The 22391-nt window shown below is 42.9% G+C and overlaps 1 protein-coding gene across 2 annotated transcripts; it reads right to left on the bottom strand.

Annotated features, from left to right (window-relative positions):
• Positions 1-4478: 4478 nt before the first annotated feature.
• Positions 4479-20073, bottom strand: CDK2AP1 (cyclin dependent kinase 2 associated protein 1). 2 transcript variants are annotated; one of them, XM_069963983.1, is made up of 4 exons: positions 19796-20073; positions 11178-11278; positions 7778-7904; positions 4479-5363 (listed from the first exon to the last, which is right to left on the bottom strand). In XM_069963983.1, exons 1-4 carry the CDS (start codon positions 19860-19862, stop codon positions 5296-5298), a joined length of 363 nt encoding a protein of 120 aa, XP_069820084.1. In that variant the 5' UTR covers positions 19863-20073; the 3' UTR covers positions 4479-5295. The 2 variants fall into 2 exon arrangements, with proteins under 2 accessions (XP_069820084.1, XP_069820085.1); XM_069963984.1 differs by lacking the exon at positions 19796-20073 and adding an exon at positions 19426-19698.
• Between the last annotated feature and the right edge of the window lie 2318 nt (positions 20074-22391).

The following is a 22391-nucleotide window of genomic DNA, read 5'->3' as shown; positions in this document are numbered from 1 at the left end:
CTAATGTATAAATTCTGTGGTCACACAATGTAGCGTTGTAGCGTTTTTTTCCTTGTTTTTACTGTTCTTATCATAATAGCTGTAGAACAGTTCATACAGCACTGTGTGAACACAGCCTTAGGTACTCACACAGTTGTTAATATGACTTATTCCGTTCAGTAGTTGTCCGTTCCCCCTTAGGTTGCACACACACAAAATGCGCCAGTACAGCTGGTTTGCTGAAATTCTAGTAGAATGCTTGATATATGGTAATACCAGTTTTTTTTGCAAGGACAGGCAAGAGGGTGTTGCTGCCACCACAGCAGGAATGATGCGCTAGTTGTCTTGGCTGTACTGCTAGCACAAGCCTCAACTGCATGCAGAAGTTGTTAGAAAAAAATCCTTATGTGCACAAAGTGAACATTAAGATAACAATCATGATTTTAAAGGGGTACTCCTGCAAAAGAAAAACGTTTTCAAATCAGCTGGTTTCAGAAAGTTATTTAGATTTTTAAATTACTTCTATTTAAAAATCTCAAGTCATCCAGTACTTATAAGCTGCTGTATGTCCTGCAGGAAATGGTGTATTCTTTCCAGTCTGACACAGTGCTTTCTGCTGCCACCTCTGTCCATGTCAGGAACTGTCCAGAGCAGGAGAGGTTTTCTATGGGGATTTGCTACTGATCTGGACAGTTCCTGCCATAGACAGAGGTGGCAGCAGAGAGCACTGTGTCAGATTGAGAAGAATAAACCACTTCCTGTAGGACATACAGCAGCTGATAAGTACTGGAAGACTGGAATTTTTTAACTGGAAGTAATTTACGAATCTGTATAACTTTTTGACATGGATTAATTGAAGAAAAAAAATTCAGTCGGAGTACGCCTTTAAAGATAACATGCCATACTGAGACTGCAGTCCAATCTGCTGATGCGATGTTGTAGAGGAGGAGGCGCACCAGAAGATGGAACACATTTCGTAGATAAAAAGTTAGCGATGTGCATAGAGTTGACTGATGGTAAACTGTTGAAGAACAGATTAAGTGGGAGAGTTACGCTCAGGGTGTCCCCACACCCAGTGGGAAATCTGTAGCATTTTAATGTGGGAATCTACCAAATAGTGCAGATTTACAAAAAATGAGTATGTTTAAAGAGGACCTGTCACCCCCGGTGACGGGGTGACAGGCTCCCGACCCCGCTAGAGCCCCTCATACTTACTTGATGGCGCACGTGATGCTGAGATGAGCCTGATGCTCATAGAGAATGAATGGTGAGTCCGATGCTCCATTCATTCTCTATGAGCGTCGGACTCATCTTGGCGGCGCAATCAAGTAAGTATGAGGGGCTCTAGCGGGGGGTCGGGAGCCTGTCACCCCGTCACCAGGGGTGACAGGTCCTCTTTAAATTCCACACTTTCTGCTGCGGATTCTGCAGATTCTCCACACAAGAAAATCATCAGTGTTACGGATTTATTGCAATTTTGACTTCCCTACTGAAATCAATCTGGCACAACTGGTAGCATTTCTGGAAGTTTTATATATGGAACATTTAAAGGGGTATCCGGTTAGGTAAAATATACGTTAAATTATTCCTTCTGGAGACTAACAATTCCTTCCTTACTTAACATTACTTTTTCAGTCTCCTTCCCCCAGTTCTGAGCTACTGATTGCTGCTGAAAACACAGAAAACCATATGTTACCTGTTCAGTCATCTCTTCTCTCAACCCCTTCCGTTCCTAGATGGCTTATGTAAACAGCTCCTTGGCTGGCTGCTTCTGCACTCTGTTATGCTTCACACAGTGTATAAACAGCCAGCCAGGGATGTTGTTTACATGAGCCATTTCAGAAGGGGGGGAACAGCTCAGATACAAATTTCTGTGTTTTTTGCACAAACAGCAGCTTAGAACAGGGGGAAGGAGACTAATAACGTAATGACTTGTTTGGAATGATTTTTTTGTCTCCAGAAGGGTGGGATGAGTAATCATATATTTTATATGACCGGAATATCCCTTTAAAGCTAATACACCACTGTAATATTTGTCAGATGTGTTTATATGTTTCCATTATGATAAATTCAGCAAACAGACCATAGCTGTGCATTATATGTTTGAAGGAAGTCTACCACCACTTTTGGCCATGTTAAGCCATTAGTATAGGTGAACAGGGCACAAGATGAAATGTATGCTTTACCATTGGGCAGTAAACATTTTTTTAAGAAGTCTGGCGAAAATTTTTATACAAATCACCAATATACACTTATTACGAGAAATGCTTATAAAGTGTTTTTTTCCCTGCACTTACTACTGCATCAAGGCTTCACTTCCTGGATAACATGGTGATGTCACTTCCTGGATAACATGGTGATGTCACTTCCTGGATAACATGGGGATGTCACTTCCTGGATAACATGGGGATGTCACTTCCTGGATAACATGGTGATGTCACTTCCTGGATAACATGGTGATGTCACTTCCTGGATAACGTGGCGATGTCACTTCCTGGATAACGTGGCGATGTCACTTCCTGGATAACGTGGTTATGTCACTTCCTGGATAACATGGTGATGTCACGACCCGACTCCCAGAGCTGTGCGGGCTGTGGCTGCTGGAGAGGATGATGGCAGGGGGACACTGAGGGACACAGGGCACTGGAGGGACACTGAGCATCTCTCTTCCATCATCCTCTCCAGCAGCCACAGCCCGCACAGCTCTGGGAGTCGGGTCGTGACATCACCGTGTTATCCAGGAAGTGACATCACCATGTTATCCAGGAAGTGACCAGCATGTTATCCAGGAAGTGAAGCCTTGATGCAGTAGTAAGTGCAGGGAAAAAAACACTTTATATGCATTTCCCGTAATAAGTGTATATTGGGGATTTGTATAACTTTTGGGGGGGCAATACAATACTTTAATAAAAATTTACGCCGGACTTCTCCTTTAACCAATTTGGCAATGATATCCCTGGGTGCCGTGGCATAGTGACTGAGCCGCTGTGCCCGATCCTCCTGCGTCCACGCCTGAACTGAATGGCTGTTTTTTGCTGTGATAACAAGCAAAGTCAGATGCAGAATCTTAACAGCTTATTTGCATAGTCATTAAAAAGCGTCCAACAACGGCGCACGTCCGGATAACAACGGTCTTTTTGCAATATCCTGTCCATTCCATTGGCTTAATGCAAACAAAAATGGCGGTACACTCTATTCAAGTTTGTTTTCTGCAAAGACTGTGTTGCCTTCTATTAATGTAGGAAAGAAACTGAACATGTGATTTGATTAGGATGAAGAAATGAGTTTAACAAACAATTGTATATAGCTGCGTGTCACAGGCCACATCCACACGTCCTCATTTTCTTTCCATAATTGCGGATTCCTAATCAAGGACAAACTACGGTCCCATTGATTTCTATAGCAACACTTCTTATCACCAATAGTCTATGAAGACCACAAAAAAAAAAAATACTTGTTTTTTTTTTCTGGCAATTAAAACACATACTACCTTCCCCGCTAGGAGTATGAAAATGCTCCCTTTCGACCACGCCTGGCACCATCTTGTGTTAATGACGTCTTCATGGAGGGAGGCTGGCCTAACTAGTAAAGCCAGCTCCCCTCTGCTTCGATTAGCCGAGCTAGCTGTCAGTCTTCTGACACTCCCGGCTGACGTTGCGGAAAAAAAGACTCCACCAACCGGTGCTCTGAGGACCCGCAAATTTGAACGAAGATGGACCCAGTAGTGAGGGTAAGTATTGTTGCCATTTTAAAATTATTTTTTTTTACAGGCACCGGAGTTGTACTTTAACGTTGATTTATTTATATATTTAATGTGAAAAGTGCAGGTTTCACATTAAATAAATAGATAAAAGTTACGTTTTATTAAAGTGAATGTACCAGCAGGTACATCGCTATGGGTTTTTTACATTAACAGGCTGGCCTATTAAACAAGTGGTCTATTCCCAAGCACTGACCCGGCACAATGCACTGGGGGTTGGCCCGACGGCCCCCAGTGTGATGAAACCCCCTCCCCTCTGTGACATGGCTCCGTTAGAATCAATGGAGCCACATGATAGAGGGGAGAGTGTCACAATGGGGGGGGGGGAGGCGGTCCTGCCCCCATTGCTTCTTGCCAGGCTGATGTTCAGAAATAGGCCGGCGAAGTGCCGCTTCAAAAAAAGGACTACGGCACCGCCAACTCCGCACCAACCCGTTATTGTAAAAAATCCACAGCGATGTACCTGCTGGTACATTCACTTAAAATATTTTTTTCTTCATAGACTATAGTGATAAAAATAGATGATGATGATGATGACCATGGGGCTCCTAATTGTTATTAATTTCTATGGTACAGGTAATAATTGCAGCACGGAAGTCCATCCTAATAATCTTAAAGGGGTACTCCGGTGAAAATCTTTTTCTTTGTAATCAACTGGTGTCAGAAAGTAATATAGATTTTTAAATTACTTCTATTTAAAAATCTCAAATCTACCCATACTTAGCAGCTGCTGTAGGTCCTGCAGGAAGTTGTATATTCTCTCCAGTCTGACACCGTGCTCTCTGCTGCCACCTCTGTCCATGTCCAGAAGTGTCCAGAGCAGGAGAGGTTTTCTGGTTCAATGTTTTTATTAGTTTTTTTTTTTTTTTAACTAATTACAAAAGAGAAAATGGGGATTTTCTACTGCTCTGGACAGTTCCTGACATGGACAGAGGTGGCAGCAGAGAGCACTGTGTCAGACTGAAAGGAAAACACCACTTCCTGTAGGACATACAGCAGATGATATGTATGGGAAGACTTGAGATTTTTAAATAGAGGTAAATTACAAATCTATATAACTTTGTGAAACCAGTTTATTTAAAAGAAAAATTTTCGCCGGAGTACCCCTTTAAAGATGTTGCTGAAGGTCAAACCTGGTGGTCAATAACTGCAAACAGAACTAAAAACGTATTGACAAAGAAAACCATGCATTGTTCTTGTAAGACCAGCACAAGTTAATAAGCATCTAAATAGAATGCATAAAAGTTGGTAGAACCTGAAGATTAATGTACAAGAAAGATAAACAAAATAGATTGTAGCTTATGATGCAAGAAATGGTGAATTTCCTGGGACTCTTAGAAAAAGAATCAGAGAGCCGTCAATACTTTACTATATGTGGAAATTCTGTTTGCTAGTAAAAATTGCATCTTGTGTTTAGCAGCTTTACAGTACATTAGAGGGATCCTCCAGAGTTAGCGGATCCCACTGGCTAAATATTCAGAAAGACTGCCCTGAAGTTTAAAAAAAAAAAATCCAGATTAGCTTTGTATGCATCAGAGAGGTTACATTTGGCAGGGCTAGGATCTGGCGTTTCGCTCTGTCTCGGCCAAACATTCTCGTACCAAGCCCCTTGCATGAATGATTCCTGAGGATAAAAAAAAAGTGAACTGTTATTAACACAATATATAGAAAAATCACTTAAAGGGATTCTGTCACCATGAAAATGCTACCTAAGCTATCAGCATCATGTTATATAGAAGAAGGAGCTGAGCAGATTGATTCATAACTTTGTGGGAAAAGATTCAGTATAACTTGTAATTTATTGATTGAAATCTCTGATGTTTCGATGCTAAGGAGTCCAGTGGGTGATCCCATCACTAAGTGACACCGCCCACTGGACTCCAGGGCGGGAATTCTATCAACAAGTTCAAAGTTATACTAAAGTTTTCCCATAAAAATATATATCAATCTGCTCAGCTCTTCCTGCTCTATAACGGGATGTCTATAGATGGGATAGCATTGTCTTGGTGACAGCTTCCCTTTAATGTGTTACAGTTTACATATTAAAATTTTTATGGGGGGATAATAGAATTTTTTTTTTGGTTTAGTGAATCTGTATCCACCCTGACATCCCCCCAAACCACTACTGCTCCATAGCCTTCCTCAGTTCATGCCAGGTCCCGAGGTCCATTTGTCTCCTGGTGCCATTATTCAAGGAAAAAACCATTCTAGTGCCGCAGGGTCAAAGAGGCGGGGCCTCTAAGGCGGAAAAGAGGAAGTGTGAGGAGTTGTAAGACTTCTAGGCCCCGCCTCTTTGACCCTGAAATAAATAAAAAAAATTCCCTGAATAACAGCACCAGAACACTGTGGGACCAGGCAATTTTTCCAGTTTGGTACAATAGAAACACTTTTAATTAAAAAAAAAATTGTCTTGCCACAATTCATGGCCTGGGTGGGAGCTTACTTTTTTGCAGAATTATTAGTATAATTCTCCAGCACATACGGCTTTTTGTTCACTATCTTTTGAGAGGCAGGTTAACAAAATTACACCATCTTTGCCTTTTCTGACAGTGTTCATCATGCGGGATAAAATTTGTTCATGCACAATTATTTGTCTGTCCCAAAAAAAAACAAAGCGCACACATTTTTTTTTACATTATAGTCAATGTAGACAGATCTAAAAAGAAGGTATTCCTTTAATTCACGTCCGTTTGCAAGTTATTCGTCATCATCTGTTTTTTTCACTGAGCGTGCGCAGAACTGGGAAACCAGGAAGGAATATAAAGTGATATGCAAACAGATGTAGAAAAGTCAGTTTCTTAAAGCCGAAATGCAAATGCGCTATAAAAAAATTTTAAATTTTGCAATTTGTTTGTCCGTTCATGAATTAGACAACCGCTAGTGTGAAACCATATTGCTTTTACCTCTTTTGATTTCCTTCTTAAAGAGGAACTATAAGCAGGTAAGATGAATCAAACCTGCTGATATGTCCTTATGGCACAGAAGACCCAGTGAGACCGTTAGAAGTGCTGCCCCGGCCAGCCCACCCTTCTCTAATTACAATCAATTTAGGCTAGGTTCACACTGCGTTTTTGTGCATCCGTTTTGATCTGTTTTTCCATTGACTTCCATTGTAAAAAAAACCAGATCAAAATGGATCAGTTTTTTTTTACGGACACAAAAGTAGTGTCTGCTATGTTTTTGTGTCCGTCAAAAAAAACGGATCCGTTTCTTTTTACAATTGAAGTCAATGGAAAAACGGATGCACACAAATGCATCTACGGATTGCAAAAACGCAGTGTGAACCTAGCCTTAGCGGCCCGAGTGGAGGCGGGACAGATCAGCACTATGGGGGCGGGGCAGTGTTCTTAACGGCCTTATAGGATCATAGAGCAAACTACTTACTGCACCAGAACCGCGCCGAGGATGAACTTAAGAGACATAGGGTCCTATTACACGGAGCGTTTTTTTTAACGACAAACGATCACAAACGAGATTGTTTATCGTTAACCTGAAATCGTTCACATTACACAGAACCATGGTCGTTACTACGATCGTTATTGCGGACGTTACTATGATCATTTACTGCTTCTGATTCCAGTAAAACAATGGACAATGTGCTATTACACTGAATGATTAGTGAAAAAACGCGTAACTTGAGCAAACGAATGTGGAATTACAGCGAACAATTAGCGAAAAATTAACGATAATTTTAGGTTCAGATCTACATTAACGATCAATGACATACAAACGATTTTTCGATCGTTGCCTGTAATTACACAGAACGATTATCATTTAAATTCAAACTATATAACGATTTTTCGCACAATAATCGTCCAGTGGGCCCACACCCTCCTCCTCAGCATCTCCTGGGCAATAGAGACATATCAGCAGGTTAGACTTGGAACAACCAACATCCTTTGCTACACTCTGCGTTGGATTTTCATTTTGAAGGAGCAGGCAATAGAGAGTTTTCTAATTTATCTCTTTTCGCGTTTTACTAAAATACAACTAGAGGAGATACACCAGCTCCTTACTATATGCAAAACCCATTCTTACCTCGTTTTAGTCTCTCCATTGCGCTCTTACTGCCGGCATAAGTTGGTCTAATTTCTTTACCCAGCTCCTCTATAATGACCAGGAGTTCTGCATATTTGCTTTGGGGAACCTGATTACTTGAAACGCCCTGAAAGATAGAAAAAAATGGAAGATCAGAATAAAGCACCAATACATATGCTTCATATCTACTAACAATATTAGTGTATGCCAGAGAAAACACAACACAATCATATAGAAAGTAAAAGAAAAAAAAAATAATGTGACTTTCTTAGCTGACTACCTGCATCTTACAACCACACTTGAATAGAGAACCAGAGTAAAAGGGAAGGTGTGATCAGAAAATGATATATTATATAAATAATGTTTTTATGTTTAAAAGATTTTTTAAGAATTTTTGGTGACATTTTTTCAAATTTTCCATTTTTCTATCTATATTATAAAATAATCCTGAGATCTTGCAGTTCTCATTCTTATCACTAGGACTAAAACTAAGCTGAGACTTCCTGTTGTGTCTGTGGTGATAAGAGGAGGCTGCTGTAAAGTCATCTGTACAGCATTGCAGCGTCATGTGACACCAGTTGATAGAGGAGACAATAGCAGCTCCCTGTGAGAATGACCTCTTCAAAGGGGGGGGGGGGGGGCTTCAGTGGACTAGGTTAGAAGCACTAACCCGGCCATTTGAAGAGATGCAGGACACGTGATGCCGACTGGGAGGGTGGGGGCCAGGAGCAGGGAGCGTGTCAGGTTGGACTGAGGTTTGAGGATTCCATGCGTTCGGTGGGGGTGAATGCATCTTGATAACAGCAAAACTGTGCAGAATCCATAATAACTTTATATTGGAAAGATGGAAAGCTACGGGTGGGCAACATATTAATGCAAAAATAATTTTCTGGGGAAACCCCTTTAATGACCGGGCCAATTTAAATTTTTGCATTTTCGTTTTTTCCTCCTTGTGTTTAAAAGGCCATAGCAGTTGCATTTTTTCACCTAGAAACCCACATGACCCCTTATTTCTTGCGTCACTAATTGTACTTTGCAATGACAGGCTGAATTTTTTCATAAAGTACACTGTGAAACCAGGAAAAAATTCAATGTGTGGTGAAATTGTAAAAAAAAACGCATTTCTTTTATTTGGGGGGTATGTGTTTTTGCGCCGTTCGCCCTGGGTAAAACTGACTTGTTGTACATTTTCCTCAAGTCGTTACGATTACTATGATATATAACATGTATAACTTTTATTGTATCTGATGGCCTGTAAAAAATTCAAACCACTGTTAACAAATATATGTTCCTTAAAATCGCTCCCTTCCCAGGCTTATAGCGCTTTTATCCTTTGGTCTATGAGGCTGTGTCAGGTGTAATTTTTTGCGCCATGATGTGTTCTTTCTATCGGTACCTTGATTGCGCATATGCGACTTTTTGATCGCTTTTTATTACAATTTTTCTGGATTTGATGCGACCAAAAAATGCGCGATACCAAACATGTTTGTTTGTTTATTTATTTATTTTTTATTCATAACATGGGAAAAGGGGGGTGATTTTTATTAGGGGAGGGTTTTTTATTAATAATTACACTTTTTTTTTTACTTTTACACATATACTAGAAGCTCCCTGGGGTTAGGGTTATTCCCCCTGGGGGACTTCTAGTATAAGCACTCTGATCTCTCATTGAGATCTATGCTGTATAAATATGCAGCATAGATCAATGAAATAGGCACTTTGATTGCTTCCTGCTGCTGCAGCCGGAAGCAATCGAGTGCCGAGCCGGGATCAGCCCCATTACGACGCAGTCCCCGGCCCGAGCCAGACGTGTGGATCGCTCCTACGGGAGCGCGGCCCAGGGCGTACAGGTACGGGGGTTAAAAGGCCATAAAACTTGCATTTTTCCACCCAGATGAGCCCATATTTTTTGCGTCACTAATTGTACTTTGCAATGGCAGACTTAATTTTTGCATGCTGCGAAACCAGAAAAAAATTATATGCATGGTGAAATTGAAAAAAAAACCACAATTCTTTTTCTTTGGGGGGGGGTTTCATTTTTACGTCGTTTGTCTGATGGAAAACATGGATACATGTTATACATGTTCCTGGCTTTTAAAAAAATAAAACCTTCTACAGAAAAAAAGCATTCCTTAAAATCTCTCTATTCCCAGGCTTATAACACGTTTATCCTTTGGTCTATGGAGCTGTATGAGGTGTCATTTTTTGCACCATGATGTGTTCTTTCTATCGGTACCATGATTGTGCATATGCGACTTTTTGATCGCTTTTTATTACAATTTTTCTGGATTTGAAGCAACCAAAAATGCGCAATTTTTGCACTTTGGCGGGTCTTTGCGCTTACACTGTTTACCGTGCGAGATCAGGAATGTGATAAATTAATAGTTCGGGCGATTACGCACGCGGCGATACAAAACATGTTTATTTATTGATTTGTTTTTATTTATAAAATGGGAAAAGAGGGGTGATTCAGACTTTTATTAGGGGAGGGGGCTTTTTATTAATGAAAACATTTTTTTTTCACTTATATAGTAATTAGAAGTCCCCCTGGGGGTTAGGGTTACTCCCCCTGGGGGTTAGGGTTACTCCCCCTGGGGTTAGGGTTTGTTCCCCCTGGGGTTAGGCTTATTCCACTTGAGGTTAGGGTTATTCCACTTGAGGTTAGGGTTATTCCCCCTGGGGTTAGGGTTATTCCTCTTGAGGTTAGGGTTATTCCCCCTGGGGTTAGGATTATTCCCCCTTGGGTTAGGGTTAATACCCTTGAGGTCAGGGTTATTCCCACTGGGGTTAGGGTTATTCCCCCTGGGGTTAGGGTTATACCCCCGGGGGACTTCTAATACAACTACAATGATCTCCCATAGGGATCAGTGTAGCTGTATAACATAGCACTGATCCATGAGATCGGTGCTCTATTACTTTGGCCTGCTGCAGACCATTGCAATAGAATACCGAGGCACGGCCCGGTAAGACCAATGGATCCCTCCTCCGCGATCGCATCTCAGGGGGGGATCCCGCCACTAGACACCAGGGAAGGCTGCAAATAACACTAACGGTGTTAATTAGCGGGAGCGGTGATCGGCCTGTTCCCGCTAATAGCCGCGGTCCCGTGCTGCAGATAGCAGTCGGGATCGCGGCAGTTCAGAGCGGGGTTGCGGCCCCTCTCTGAACACCTCTTGTGGACATATGCCATACGGGTACGGCATATGTCCTTAAGAGGTTAAAGGGGTAGTTCAGCAAAAAAAAAAATAAATCTTTCAAATCAACTGGTATCAGAAAGTTATATAGATTTGTAACAAACAGTGATTTAAATGAAAGGAACAGAAGACCGCACTCACCGCGTAGGCCAACAATAACAGTATATATATTATGGTACAGAATAGTAATTTTCTTTTTATTTTACCTGTGTATATCCCAGAGATGGAGGTCCATAATCGTTCACCAGCTGTCTGTACTGCACAGATGACGCCATGCTTGTAGAGGGAGAATGTGCACTGACGGTTGCTGAAAAATATACAGTGGATAGTAAGTGAATCTGAGCAGATACATAAGGAATGAGTCCGATGGTTTAGACTTAGTTAGAGATGAGCGAACCTGGAGCATGCTGGAGTCGATCAGAACCCAAACTTTTAGCATTTGATTAGCGGTGGCTGCTGAACTTGGATAAAGCCCTAAGGCTATGTGGAAAACATGGATATAGTCATTGGCTGTATCCATGTTTTCCAGACAACCTTAGAGCTTTATCTAAGTTCAGCAGCCCCCGCTAATCAAATGCCGAACGTTCGGGTTCGCTCATCTCTAGACTTAGTGGATGAAAATTTTATAGCCCTTAAATTGCCATCTGCTATAGACTACACAGTATGAGAGCTGCAGGAGCCTGTCCGGCCAGAATTACTAATACAAAAACACAAACAGTTAAACATAATTAGAGATGAGCGACGTCCACTCATCTACTCATAATACAATCACTTATTGTACGTATCCTTGATGGACAAATAAAACCAGGAATTATATGTCCTGTCAGTCACGTGCTAAAGACTTAAAGGGAATGTGTCATCAGAAAATTACCTAGTGTAAATAATGATTTTATGGTAAACAGAATTTTTAAGAATTTTTGATGACTTTTTTTCAAATTTTCCATTTTTCTTTCTATATTATAAAATAACGCCGTTGCAGTTTTGATTCTCACCACTGGGGCTAAAACTAAGCTGAGACTTCCTGTTGTGTCTGTGGTGATAAGAGGAGGCTGCTGTAAAGTGATCTGTACAGCATTGCAGCGTCATGTGACACCAGTAGATAGAGGAGACAATAGCAGCTCCCTGTAGAATGACCTCTTCACAGGTCACAGAGCGCGCTCAGTAATGTCTCACATTCATCTCAAAGGGACAGGGTCTGTCTATTGTTTTCTATGTCCATGAGTCTTGCTGTAAAGCATGGCTTTGTCTAGTGATCTGTATTTTCCACCATTTACCATCCCTCGCCCTCCCAAATCCTTTCCAGAAGCTAAATTTTACAGGCCCTTGAAAGTATCTATCACCTCTTCTTTTGAGGCAATAGGATTTACTCTTCCCCATATACAAGGCACTCTATGTGAAGAGCTGGGATCCCTCTTTGCAGATTATTGGACACTATACACATTCGGTGGCTGATTCCATGACTGTACGCGATGAGCTGCACAGAATCCCACTATCACCATGCCGGACTGACGTGTGTGGAAAATGACCGAGTTCCCAACGGGGAGAAGAAAATTCAACATGGCTGATAACATTTTTGACAGACATCACTGATTCCAGCCAGTACAGATAGAGAGAAGCCACTCCGTTTTCACCGAACAAGACGGACATTGTTTACTAGGTAAATAACATTTTGGATAAAATAACTTTACAAAAAACGGATGCATTTGTGTGCATCCGTTTTGATCCGTTTTTCCATTGACTTCCATAAAAAAAAAAAAAACGGATCAAAACGCATCCTTTTTTTTTAAATACACAAAAATGTAGTTGAATACTTTTTGTGTGCGTAAAAAAAACCCATACATTTTGATCCATTTCTTTTATAATGGAAGTAGATGGGAAAACGGATGTTTTTGCAAAGACAGATGGGAAAAAAATCGAGTGTGAACCTGGCCATACTTGTATATAAAATACATTATTTTTTATTTACGATGCTGTTATTTATTTACTATTTGGGGAGAGACATTGTGCATAAGGAGTACTCTGATGGGGAAACTGATTTCCCAATTTAAAGGGGATTTCCAGGTAGAGGTAAAAAAAAAAAGAAACTTCTGCAGAAGAAAGTAGCATGGCTTACCTATCTATCCCATCTAGGCTGTGTCACACATTGCAGTTTTATTGTGTTACGGAATTATTTGCCGTACTTTATAATTTTATTGTAGTCCCACCCACACAGCGCTGTATTCTCTAGCTGTAACACCACACAGCACGCTGTATTCTCTAGCTGTAACACCACACAGCACGCTGTATTCTCTACCTGTAACACCACACAGCACGCTGTATTCTCTACCTGTACCACCACACAGCACACTGTATTCTCTACCTGTAACATCACACTGTATTCTCTATCTGTAACACCACACAGCACTGTATTCTCTACCTGTAACACCACACAGCACTGTATTCTCTACCTGTAATACCACACAGCACGCTGTATTCTCTAGCTGTAACACCACACAGCACTGTATTCTCTACCTGTAACACCACACAGCACGCTGTATTCTCTACCTGTAACACCACACAGCACCCTGTATTCTCTACCTGTAACACCACACAGCGCTGTATTCTCTACCTGTAACACCACACAGCGCTGTATTCTCTACCTGTAACACCACACAGCACTGTATTCTCCACCTGTAACACCACACAGCGCTGTATTCTCTAGCTGTAACACCACACAGCACGCTGTATTCTCTACCTGTAACACCACACAGCACGCTGTATTCTCTACCTGTAACACCAAACAGCACCCTGTATTCTCTACCTGTAACACCACACAGCGCTGTATTCTCTATCTGTAACACCACACAGCACTGTATTATCTACCTGTAATACCACACAGCACACTGTATTCTCTACCTGTAACACCACACAGCACACGCTGTATTCTCTACCTGTAACACCACACAGCACCCTGCATTCTATACCTGTAACACCACACAGCACTGTATTCTCTACCTGTAACACCACACAGCACTCTATTCTCTACCTGTAACACCACACAGCACACTGTATTCTCTACCTGTAACACCACACAGCACGCTGTATTCTCTAACTGTAACACCACACAGCACTGTATTCTCTACCTGTAACACCACACAGCACTGTATTCTCTACCTGTAACACCGCACAGCACGCTGTATTCTCCACCTGTAACACCACACAGCACGCTGTATTCTCTACCTGTAACACCACACAGCACGCTGTATTCTCTACCTGTAATACCACACAGCACCCTGTATTCTCTACCTGTAACACCACACAGCGCTGTATTCTCTACCTGTAATACCACACAGCACCCTGTATTCTCTACCTGTAACACCACACAGCGCTGTATTCTCTATCTGTAACACCACACAGCACACGCTGTATTCTCTACCTGTAACACCACACAGCACCCTGCATTCTATACCTGTAACACCACACAGCACTGTATTCTCTACCTGTAACACCACACAGCACTGTATTCTCTACCTGTAACACCACACAGCACGCTGTATTCTCTAACTGTAACACCACACAGCACTGTATTCTCTACCTGTAACACCACACAGCACGCTGTATTCTCTACCTGTAACACCACACAGCACGCTGTATTCTCTACCTGTAACACCACACAGCACGCTGTATTCTCTAACTGTAACACCACACAGCACTGTATTCTCTACCTGTAACACCACACAGCACGCTGTATTCTCTACCTGTAACACCACACAGCACTGTATTCTCTACCTGTAACACCACACAGCACGCTGTATTCTCTACCTGTAACACCACGCAGCACGCTGTATTCTCTACCTGTAACACCACACAGCGCTGTATTCTCTACCTGTAACACCACACAGCACACTGTATTCTCTACCTGTAATGCCAATATTGGAATAAAGTAAAAAAAAACTTTTTGAATTTAATTAAAAAATTATATATTTTTTTCTCCATGCACATATTATGATCGAGCATCTTTTATCTTTGAAATTGAGCCCCACAATAAGGAGTTTATCTGATATTTTCTTTCATGGGATATACCGTTTATGCCTTGTTTTTTCTCCAGGTGAGATTGGCAGTGACTCTGATCCTCTCTACCGTTTAGCATAATTTAATTGTGTTACTACATCATTTTTGTGAATACGCTGCAGTACTCCAATGATCCTCCAAAATGTGTGTAACACAGCCCTAATTTCACAGCAGACTTTTGCATCAGTGAAGTTGCAGCAGCTGCTTCTGGCCGGTCAGAGATGGTGAATCACTCAGGGGATTGGGGGATCCAGCCCTGCCTCCTGTGACATCACGCCCTACCCCCTGTCTGCATCATCACCCTGTGCTCAGCAAACACACACAATGTGAGACAGAAGCATGGAATATTTGTCTCCTAAGGTGGGAGAGCAGAGGGAGCAGGAGACAATGTGGATTGGCACAGAGGCCATTTTTCTTCACTTCCTGGATTTCTATCAGCTACCAGTGTGGCAGAACCGCACAGTTATGGTAATACATTATATAAACACATCTATAAAACTTTTAATGTACTTTAATAGAAAACAAGTTTTCCTTATGTGGAGTTCCCCTTTAAGTCAAGGAGGAAAACCTGCAGTGTATCTGCAACATAAATCGGCACACTGCAGGTATGAAAGCCGTGTCAGTTCAGTTTCTGTACGGATTACATGCAGATTTATTCTTAAAGGGGTTTTCTCATCCTACAAAATTATCCGCAGGACGGGTAATACCTATCTGATCAAGGGGTATTAAACCACCAGGACCCACCCACAGTCTTGAGAATGGGGGACCAATTCTCCCTATAGGATGGAGCGGTGGGTAGCTCATGTACATCGCTGTACCATTCAATCTTTAAAGGGAATGTGTCACCTAGATTTTCTTTTACTGTTTATAGTCAGATACTAAAACTTGTTCTTTTGTTCCAATCGGTTTCTATTTTATGACACCAATTTTTTTTATTTTACTCTTTGTACATTGTTATGGGGGCAGCCATCTTGGCTGACCTGTGAAGAGGTCATTCCACAGGGAGCTGCTATTTTCTCCTCTATCTACTGGTGTCACATGACGCTGCAATGCTGCACAGATCACTTTACAGCAGCCTCCTCTTATCACCACAGACACAACAGGAAGTCTCAGCTTAGTTTTAGCCCCAGTGGTGAGAATGAGAACTGCAAATTCCATATCCAGAGGACACATTTCAGCCCAAGAAACACAACCTGTCTAGGTCCCTTAGTTCTAGTGGAGGGAAATCCTAAAGCCTCAGCAGGCCTGAACATTTGCTTCCAACTTTATAGGAACAATTTAAGTTCGGCCCTTTTTTAGTCCAGCATGACTATGTCCCCATACACAAGGAAGGTCTATAAAGCCACGGTAGTGTAAGTTTGGTGTGGTAAAACCTGACGGGCTCACAGACACAGGAGATTGCGAGCCAAGTCCCATACCCAACATCAGTGTCTGTCCTTCTGGATGAGCAAATATTCCCACAGACCCTCCAAAATGTCATAGAAAGTCTCCCAGAGAAGTGAAAGCTACTGTAACTGCAAATCCATAAGAATGCCTATGGATTTAAAGGGGGTGTTCAGCAAAAAAAAAAAAAAATCTTTTAAATGAACTGGTGCCAGAAAGTTCCAGAGATTTGTAATTTATCAAATAATCTCCAGTCTTCCAGTACTTATCAGCTGTTGCATGTCCTGCAGGCAGAGGTGTATTCTTCCCAGTCTGACACAGTGCTCTCTGCTGCCACCTCTGTCCATGTCAGGAACTGTCCAGAGTAGCAGCAAATCCCCATAGAAAACCTCTCCTGCTCTGGACAGTTCCTGACATGGACAGATGTGGCATCAGAGAGCACCGTGTCAGACTGGAGAGAATACACCACTTCCTGTAGGACATACAGCAGCTGATAAGTACTGGAAGACTAAAGAGAATACACCACTTCCTGTAGGACATACAGCAGCTGATAAGTAGAGATGAGCGAATTTGCCGAAGTTCGGGTTCGTATGAACTTGAACTATTGGCCTCTGATTCCCGCTGTCTGCCTGCTACAGCCTAAGGACCGCCTGGAAAACTGGGATACAGCCTATGGCAATGTCTGTATCCCAGTTTTCCAGGCGGTCCGTAAGGCTGTATCCACCCTGTTCACGGAGGCTGGAGGCTGCAGACAGCGGGAATCAGAAGCCGAGAGTTCAGGTTCATATGAACTCGAACTTCGGCAAATTCGCTCATCTCTACTGATAAGTACTGGAAGACTGGAGATTTTTTAAGAAGTTAATTACAAATCTCTGGTTGTTTTGAAAGAATTATTATAATTTTTTTTTCCTGAACTGCCCCTTAACCTCTCAAGGACGCATGATGTACCAGTACGTCATGCGCCCATAAGAGGTGTTCAGAGCGGGGCTGTGCGGCGACCCCGCTCTGAACCGCCGCGGTCCCGGGTGCTGCTTGTAGCCCGGGACTGCAGGTATTAGCGGGCACGGTCCGATCGCTGTGCCCGCTAATACAGTAATAAGATGCAGCTGTCAAACATGACAGCTGCATCCGATTACCGGATGCAGAACTTCCCTGGTGTCTAGTGGAGATCGCTCCCCCGGGACGTTGTCCCAGAGGAGCGATCTCCGTTACTGCTGCTGGCCGGGGACCGCTCCAAGATGGCGCTGACCCCGTCTCGGCACTCGTTTGTTTTCAGCTGCAGCAGCCGAAAGCAAACGAGTGTCGATCTCATTGATCTTTGCTGTATAACTATACAGCAAAGATCTCAATGAGAGATCAAAGTATATATACTAGAAGTCCCCTAGGGGGAATAACCCTAACCCCAGGGGGAATAACCCTAACCCCAGGGGGGGAATAACCCTAACCCCAGGGGGGGAATTACCCTAACCCCAGGGGGGACGAACCCTAACCCCAGGGGGACTTCCAGTATAAGTGTTAAAAAAAAAAAAAAAGTGTTGTCATTAGTAAAAAGCCCCCTCCCCTAATAAAAGTCAGAATCACCCCCCTTTTCCCAGGTTTTAAATAAAAGTAAATAAATAAATAAAAGTAAATAAATAAACATGTTTGGTATCGCCGCGTGCCCAATCGCCCGAACTATTAATCACATTCCTGATCTCGCACGGTAAACAGCGTCAGCGAAAAAAATTCCAAAGTGCAAAATTGCGCATTTTTGGTCGCATCAAATCCTGAAAAATTGCAATAAAAAGCGATCAAAAAGTCGTATATGCGCAATCAAGGTACCGATAGAAAGATCACATCATGGCGCAAAAAATGACACCTGACACAGCCCCATAGACCAAAGGATAAAAGCGCTATAAGCCTGGGAATGGAGCGATTTTAAGGAACGTATATTTGTTAACAATGGTTTGAATTTTTTAAAAGCCATCAGATAATATAAAAGTTATACATGTTACATATCGTTGTAATCGTAACGACATATATAACAAGTCAGTTTTACCCCAGGGCGAACGGCGTAAAAACACCATCCCCCCAAATAAAACAAATGCGTTTTATTTTTTTTTTCAATTTCACCGAATTTTTTTCTGGTTTCGCAGTGTACTTTATGCAAAAATTCAGCCTGTCATTGCAAAGTACAATTAGTGACGCAAATAATAAGGGCTCATGTGGGTTTCTAGGTGGAAAAAGCAAGTGCTATGGCCTTTTATGCACAAGGAGGAAAAAACGAAAACGCAAAAATGAAAATTGGCCCCGTCCTTAAAGGGTTACTCCGGCCCGGCCGTATTTTTTGGATATGGCGGCGGAGGCGGTGGTTATGGACGGCGGAGGTCAATTACCTCCCTAGTTCCAGTGCCGGGTCCCAGATCGTGGCGCCCCGTACCCCGTCCTGCGGCTGCTTCCTGGTCTGAGCTGCCTTGAGTTGTCATGTCTCGTGCGGCAGCTCAGACCAGGAAGTGGCTGCGGGATGGGGGTACGGGCCTCTGGAACTGGGCAGGTAAGTGACCTCCGCCGTCCATAACCACCTCCTCCCCTGCCATATCCCAAAAATACGGCCGGGCCGGAGTACCCCTTTAAACATGGGATATCCTAGGACACACGTGTCAAACTCACCGCTCTCCAGCTGCTGCAAAACTCCGATTCCCATCATAGTTACACAGTTAATGAAAGACACATGTCCACCATGCTTTGGCTGTCCAGGCATGATGGGAATTGTAGTTCTGCCACAGCCGGCGGCGGGCCCTGAATCTGACCCCCTCCTCCTAAAGCTCCTATAGGTGTAATAGAGAGTGCCCCATAGTTTTCTCCTATAACCCATCAGGGCAGGTCCCTCAGTGTAAGAATCAGCTTAGATGACATAGATGAGAATAACAATGACACATCCAGCTCCTCACACACAATGACTGATGCAGCAGCAGCTATTAGCAATGGGCAGGACTCTCCCCCCCTCCACTACTCCTCCAGATCAGCAGCGCCCTGCAGTACCCAGCAGCGGCCGCTAGAGGGCCCCGCCACGCTCGCTTCTTTCAGATCAATCAGCAGCCCTGGGGAGCCGATCATGGAGACGCTGAAACGGACTTGATCAAAGGGCTCCTGCTGATCCGTGTATGGCGCGCCTGTCACCGGGGCCACGGACCGGCCTTCCGCCTGGGCTCCCGCAGCCGCTCCGGGACTCGCCGCTCTCTCCGGCCTGTGCTCCAGCCGCGCTACTGACAGGATGTGACCTTATTCCACCGGCCAGCACATCAACTCCAGGCTGGGGCTCTCCAGGTATCTGCATCCCTCCTCCCCGTCACCCGGGCCTCGGCCCCCGGCTGCCCCTCACTAAGTTGCCCACTCGCGGACGGTGACTTACCCGGAGCCCCGTGGTTGCCGTGGAGCTGTGCGTTCAGGTTGGGCTTGTAAGACATTCCCAGAGACATGAGTGGCGAGCGGCGCGCGGATCACCCACAACAACAAATAAAATGTCCTGAAATCCTCTGAAGCGGCTCCTGTCTGTCTCCTCAGACACTTTTTGTTGTTTACAGCGGCGGCACCGGCAAATATGGCGTCACTGGTACTGACACCCACAATGCAACGAAGACTTGAGAGCCCATGTCCGTGCACAGACCCCCGGGGGGCTCCTGCTGCTCCTCACAGCAACACACATGGGGAGGACATTTTTTTCTATTTTTTTTTTTTTTTTTAGCATTTCTTACAAAAAATCCCAGACATTTTCCCCAAGATGTCAGATCATTTCCAGCCATTTCAGCTTTTGTCACCAAACTTAGATATTTTGGCCGGTGCTTTTTTTTTTTTTTTTCTTTTTGTCCAACTTTCCACAACTTTTTTTTTTTTAATATTTTTTTTTTTTTTGGGGGGGGGGGGAACTTGTGAAACTTAAATTTTTTTTAAATTTTTTTAATTTTAATAAATTTTTTAATCTTTCCAAAATTGATTATACATCGTTCTATTTATTTATTTAAAAAATTTTTTTTATTTTAACTATATTTGGGAAAATTTATTGTCCTCAAATGTTTCCGATATTTTGAACCGTCGAAGCGGTTTAGCATCGATGTTTATTTTCCCGCGCTTGTTTATTTTACTAACGTTTATTTTGTTGATTTTTTTTTTTTTGTATATCCGCGAATAGAGACGGCAGTGGAAAAAATCTGCGCCGTTTTATGGTAATTTTTAGGATTAATATAATTTTTTCATCGTACTGTAAATTATATGTAATTTTTTTTTCCCTGTATACAATTTTTTTGTATATATATATATATATATATATATATATATATATATATTTATCTCTCTCTCTCTCTATTTATCTATATATATATATATATATATATATATATATATATATATATATATATATATAAAAATTCTGTGTATAAAATTATATATGTAAATAAAACATTTTTTTTATAGGTATAAAAAAGAAAAATAATAAAATATATATATATATATATATATAATAGTTTAGGAGGACCCCTAATCTGCCCGTATTCTCTGACCCCCGGGGGGGGGGGGATATTGGGCTAGGATCACTATATGCAGCTGAATAAGAATTGCTAAGCACATGATGAGTAAATCTTTTATTTCCCATGCTCGGCTGCCATTCATTGTTGTGGAATTGCCCCCCGATTATTGGGAGGCAGTATAATGCAGGCTCCTTTCTGCTGGAGGTGCCTCGTAGACAGTGTGAACTGGGTTTACGTCTCGGCTGAATGATTTTGTCAGTATTAACAGCCATTTTGTGACGTATGGGCTCCGAGCAGCTAATGTGACTGGAAGAGAATAAAAGAGAGCAGAAGATGGATGTCAGCAAAGAGCAATCACTGCATAATCTTCTCTTTATGTAACCTGCATGGTGGGGCATTCACATGCAGCACATCCAGCTGCCCGGCTGACTCCTAGAGCAGCAAATAGGTCAATGCTGAGCACAGAATCTCTCCCATTCTCACCCAGGTTAGAGCAGGAAGTGAAGATTGATACAATGTAGAAATCCATGAGGAGTAACGTGTATAAATACTGACGGATCATTGTTCTCATTGTATCACCGTTGTGGCCGATCTCTGCACGGATTTTACCTTGTTGTCATCTTCTCTGCAAATATTTTAGACAAATTAGAATTTATGTGAAGTTTAGTTATAGTTGAAATTCTTTTTTTTTTTTTTTAACTTCACGGGGATGACCCAACAAGTTACCGTTCCTTATGGGGAGTCGCAGCGATGGCGGATATTGTAGAAGCGTGTGACGGCTAGCGATGCCAATGTTACCCCCTGTATTATAAATTGTAGTGCATACGGCAGTCGCCACAATGGGGGACCTCATTACACCCACCAAATGGTAGAGTATAAGGCCTTATTCACACGTCCCGTAAAGTTGTCCGTGACATCCGTAAAAAAAAAACACTTGGATCAAATCTAAGCAAACTGGTACTGTCCACATTTGCAAGAAATAGGTGAAATTACGGATGGAAATTAGATGATTTTCCATAGATCACAGAGAAAAAAAATAGCTTAAGGCTTTGTGGCCCAGAAAAATCACAAGTGTGTGAATGAGGCCTTAAAGGGGTACTCCGGGCCGGGGGGTATTTTTGAGGATCGCCGGGGAGGGGGTGGAAATTGAAGCTGGAGGTCACTTCCCTCCCCCGTTCCAGCGCCGGGTCCCGGATCGCGCTGCCCGGTACTTCCGTCCTGCAGCCGCTTCCTGGTCAGAGCTGCCGCATGAGACGTGACATCTCAAGGCAGCTCTGCCATTTAGCGGCCGAGGCGGGAATCCACTACGACCGCTGATTGGCAGAGCTGCCTTGAGACATCACGTCTCATGCGGCAGCTCTGACCGGGAAGCGGCCACAGGATGGGAGTGCGGGGAGGCGTGATTCGGGCACCGGCGCTGGAGTGGGGGAGGGAAGTGACCTCCAGCTTCAATTTCTACCCCTCCCCGGCGATCCTCAAAAATAC

Source organism: Dendropsophus ebraccatus, chromosome 3 (assembly GCF_027789765.1).
Source record: "Dendropsophus ebraccatus isolate aDenEbr1 chromosome 3, aDenEbr1.pat, whole genome shotgun sequence".
In the NCBI taxonomy this organism is placed as follows: domain Eukaryota; kingdom Metazoa; phylum Chordata; class Amphibia; order Anura; family Hylidae; genus Dendropsophus; species Dendropsophus ebraccatus.
Note: the sequence above shows the minus strand (reverse complement) of the source record. Positions and strands in the feature narration are given on the sequence as shown.

Excerpts from the sequence above, each read along its gene's own strand:
- CDK2AP1 (XM_069963983.1), bottom strand. The coding sequence starts at position 19,862 with ATGTCTCTGGGAATGTCTTACAAGCCCAACCTGAACGCACAGCTCCAC. Across the intron at positions 7,905-11,177 it reads CATCTCTGGGATATACACAG|GGCGTTTCAAGTAATCAGGT; the intron begins GTAAAATAAAAA and ends TCTATCTTTCAG. Across the intron at positions 5,364-7,777 it reads AATGGAGAGACTAAAACGAG|GAATCATTCATGCAAGGGGC; the intron begins GTAAGAATGGGT and ends TTTTATCCTCAG.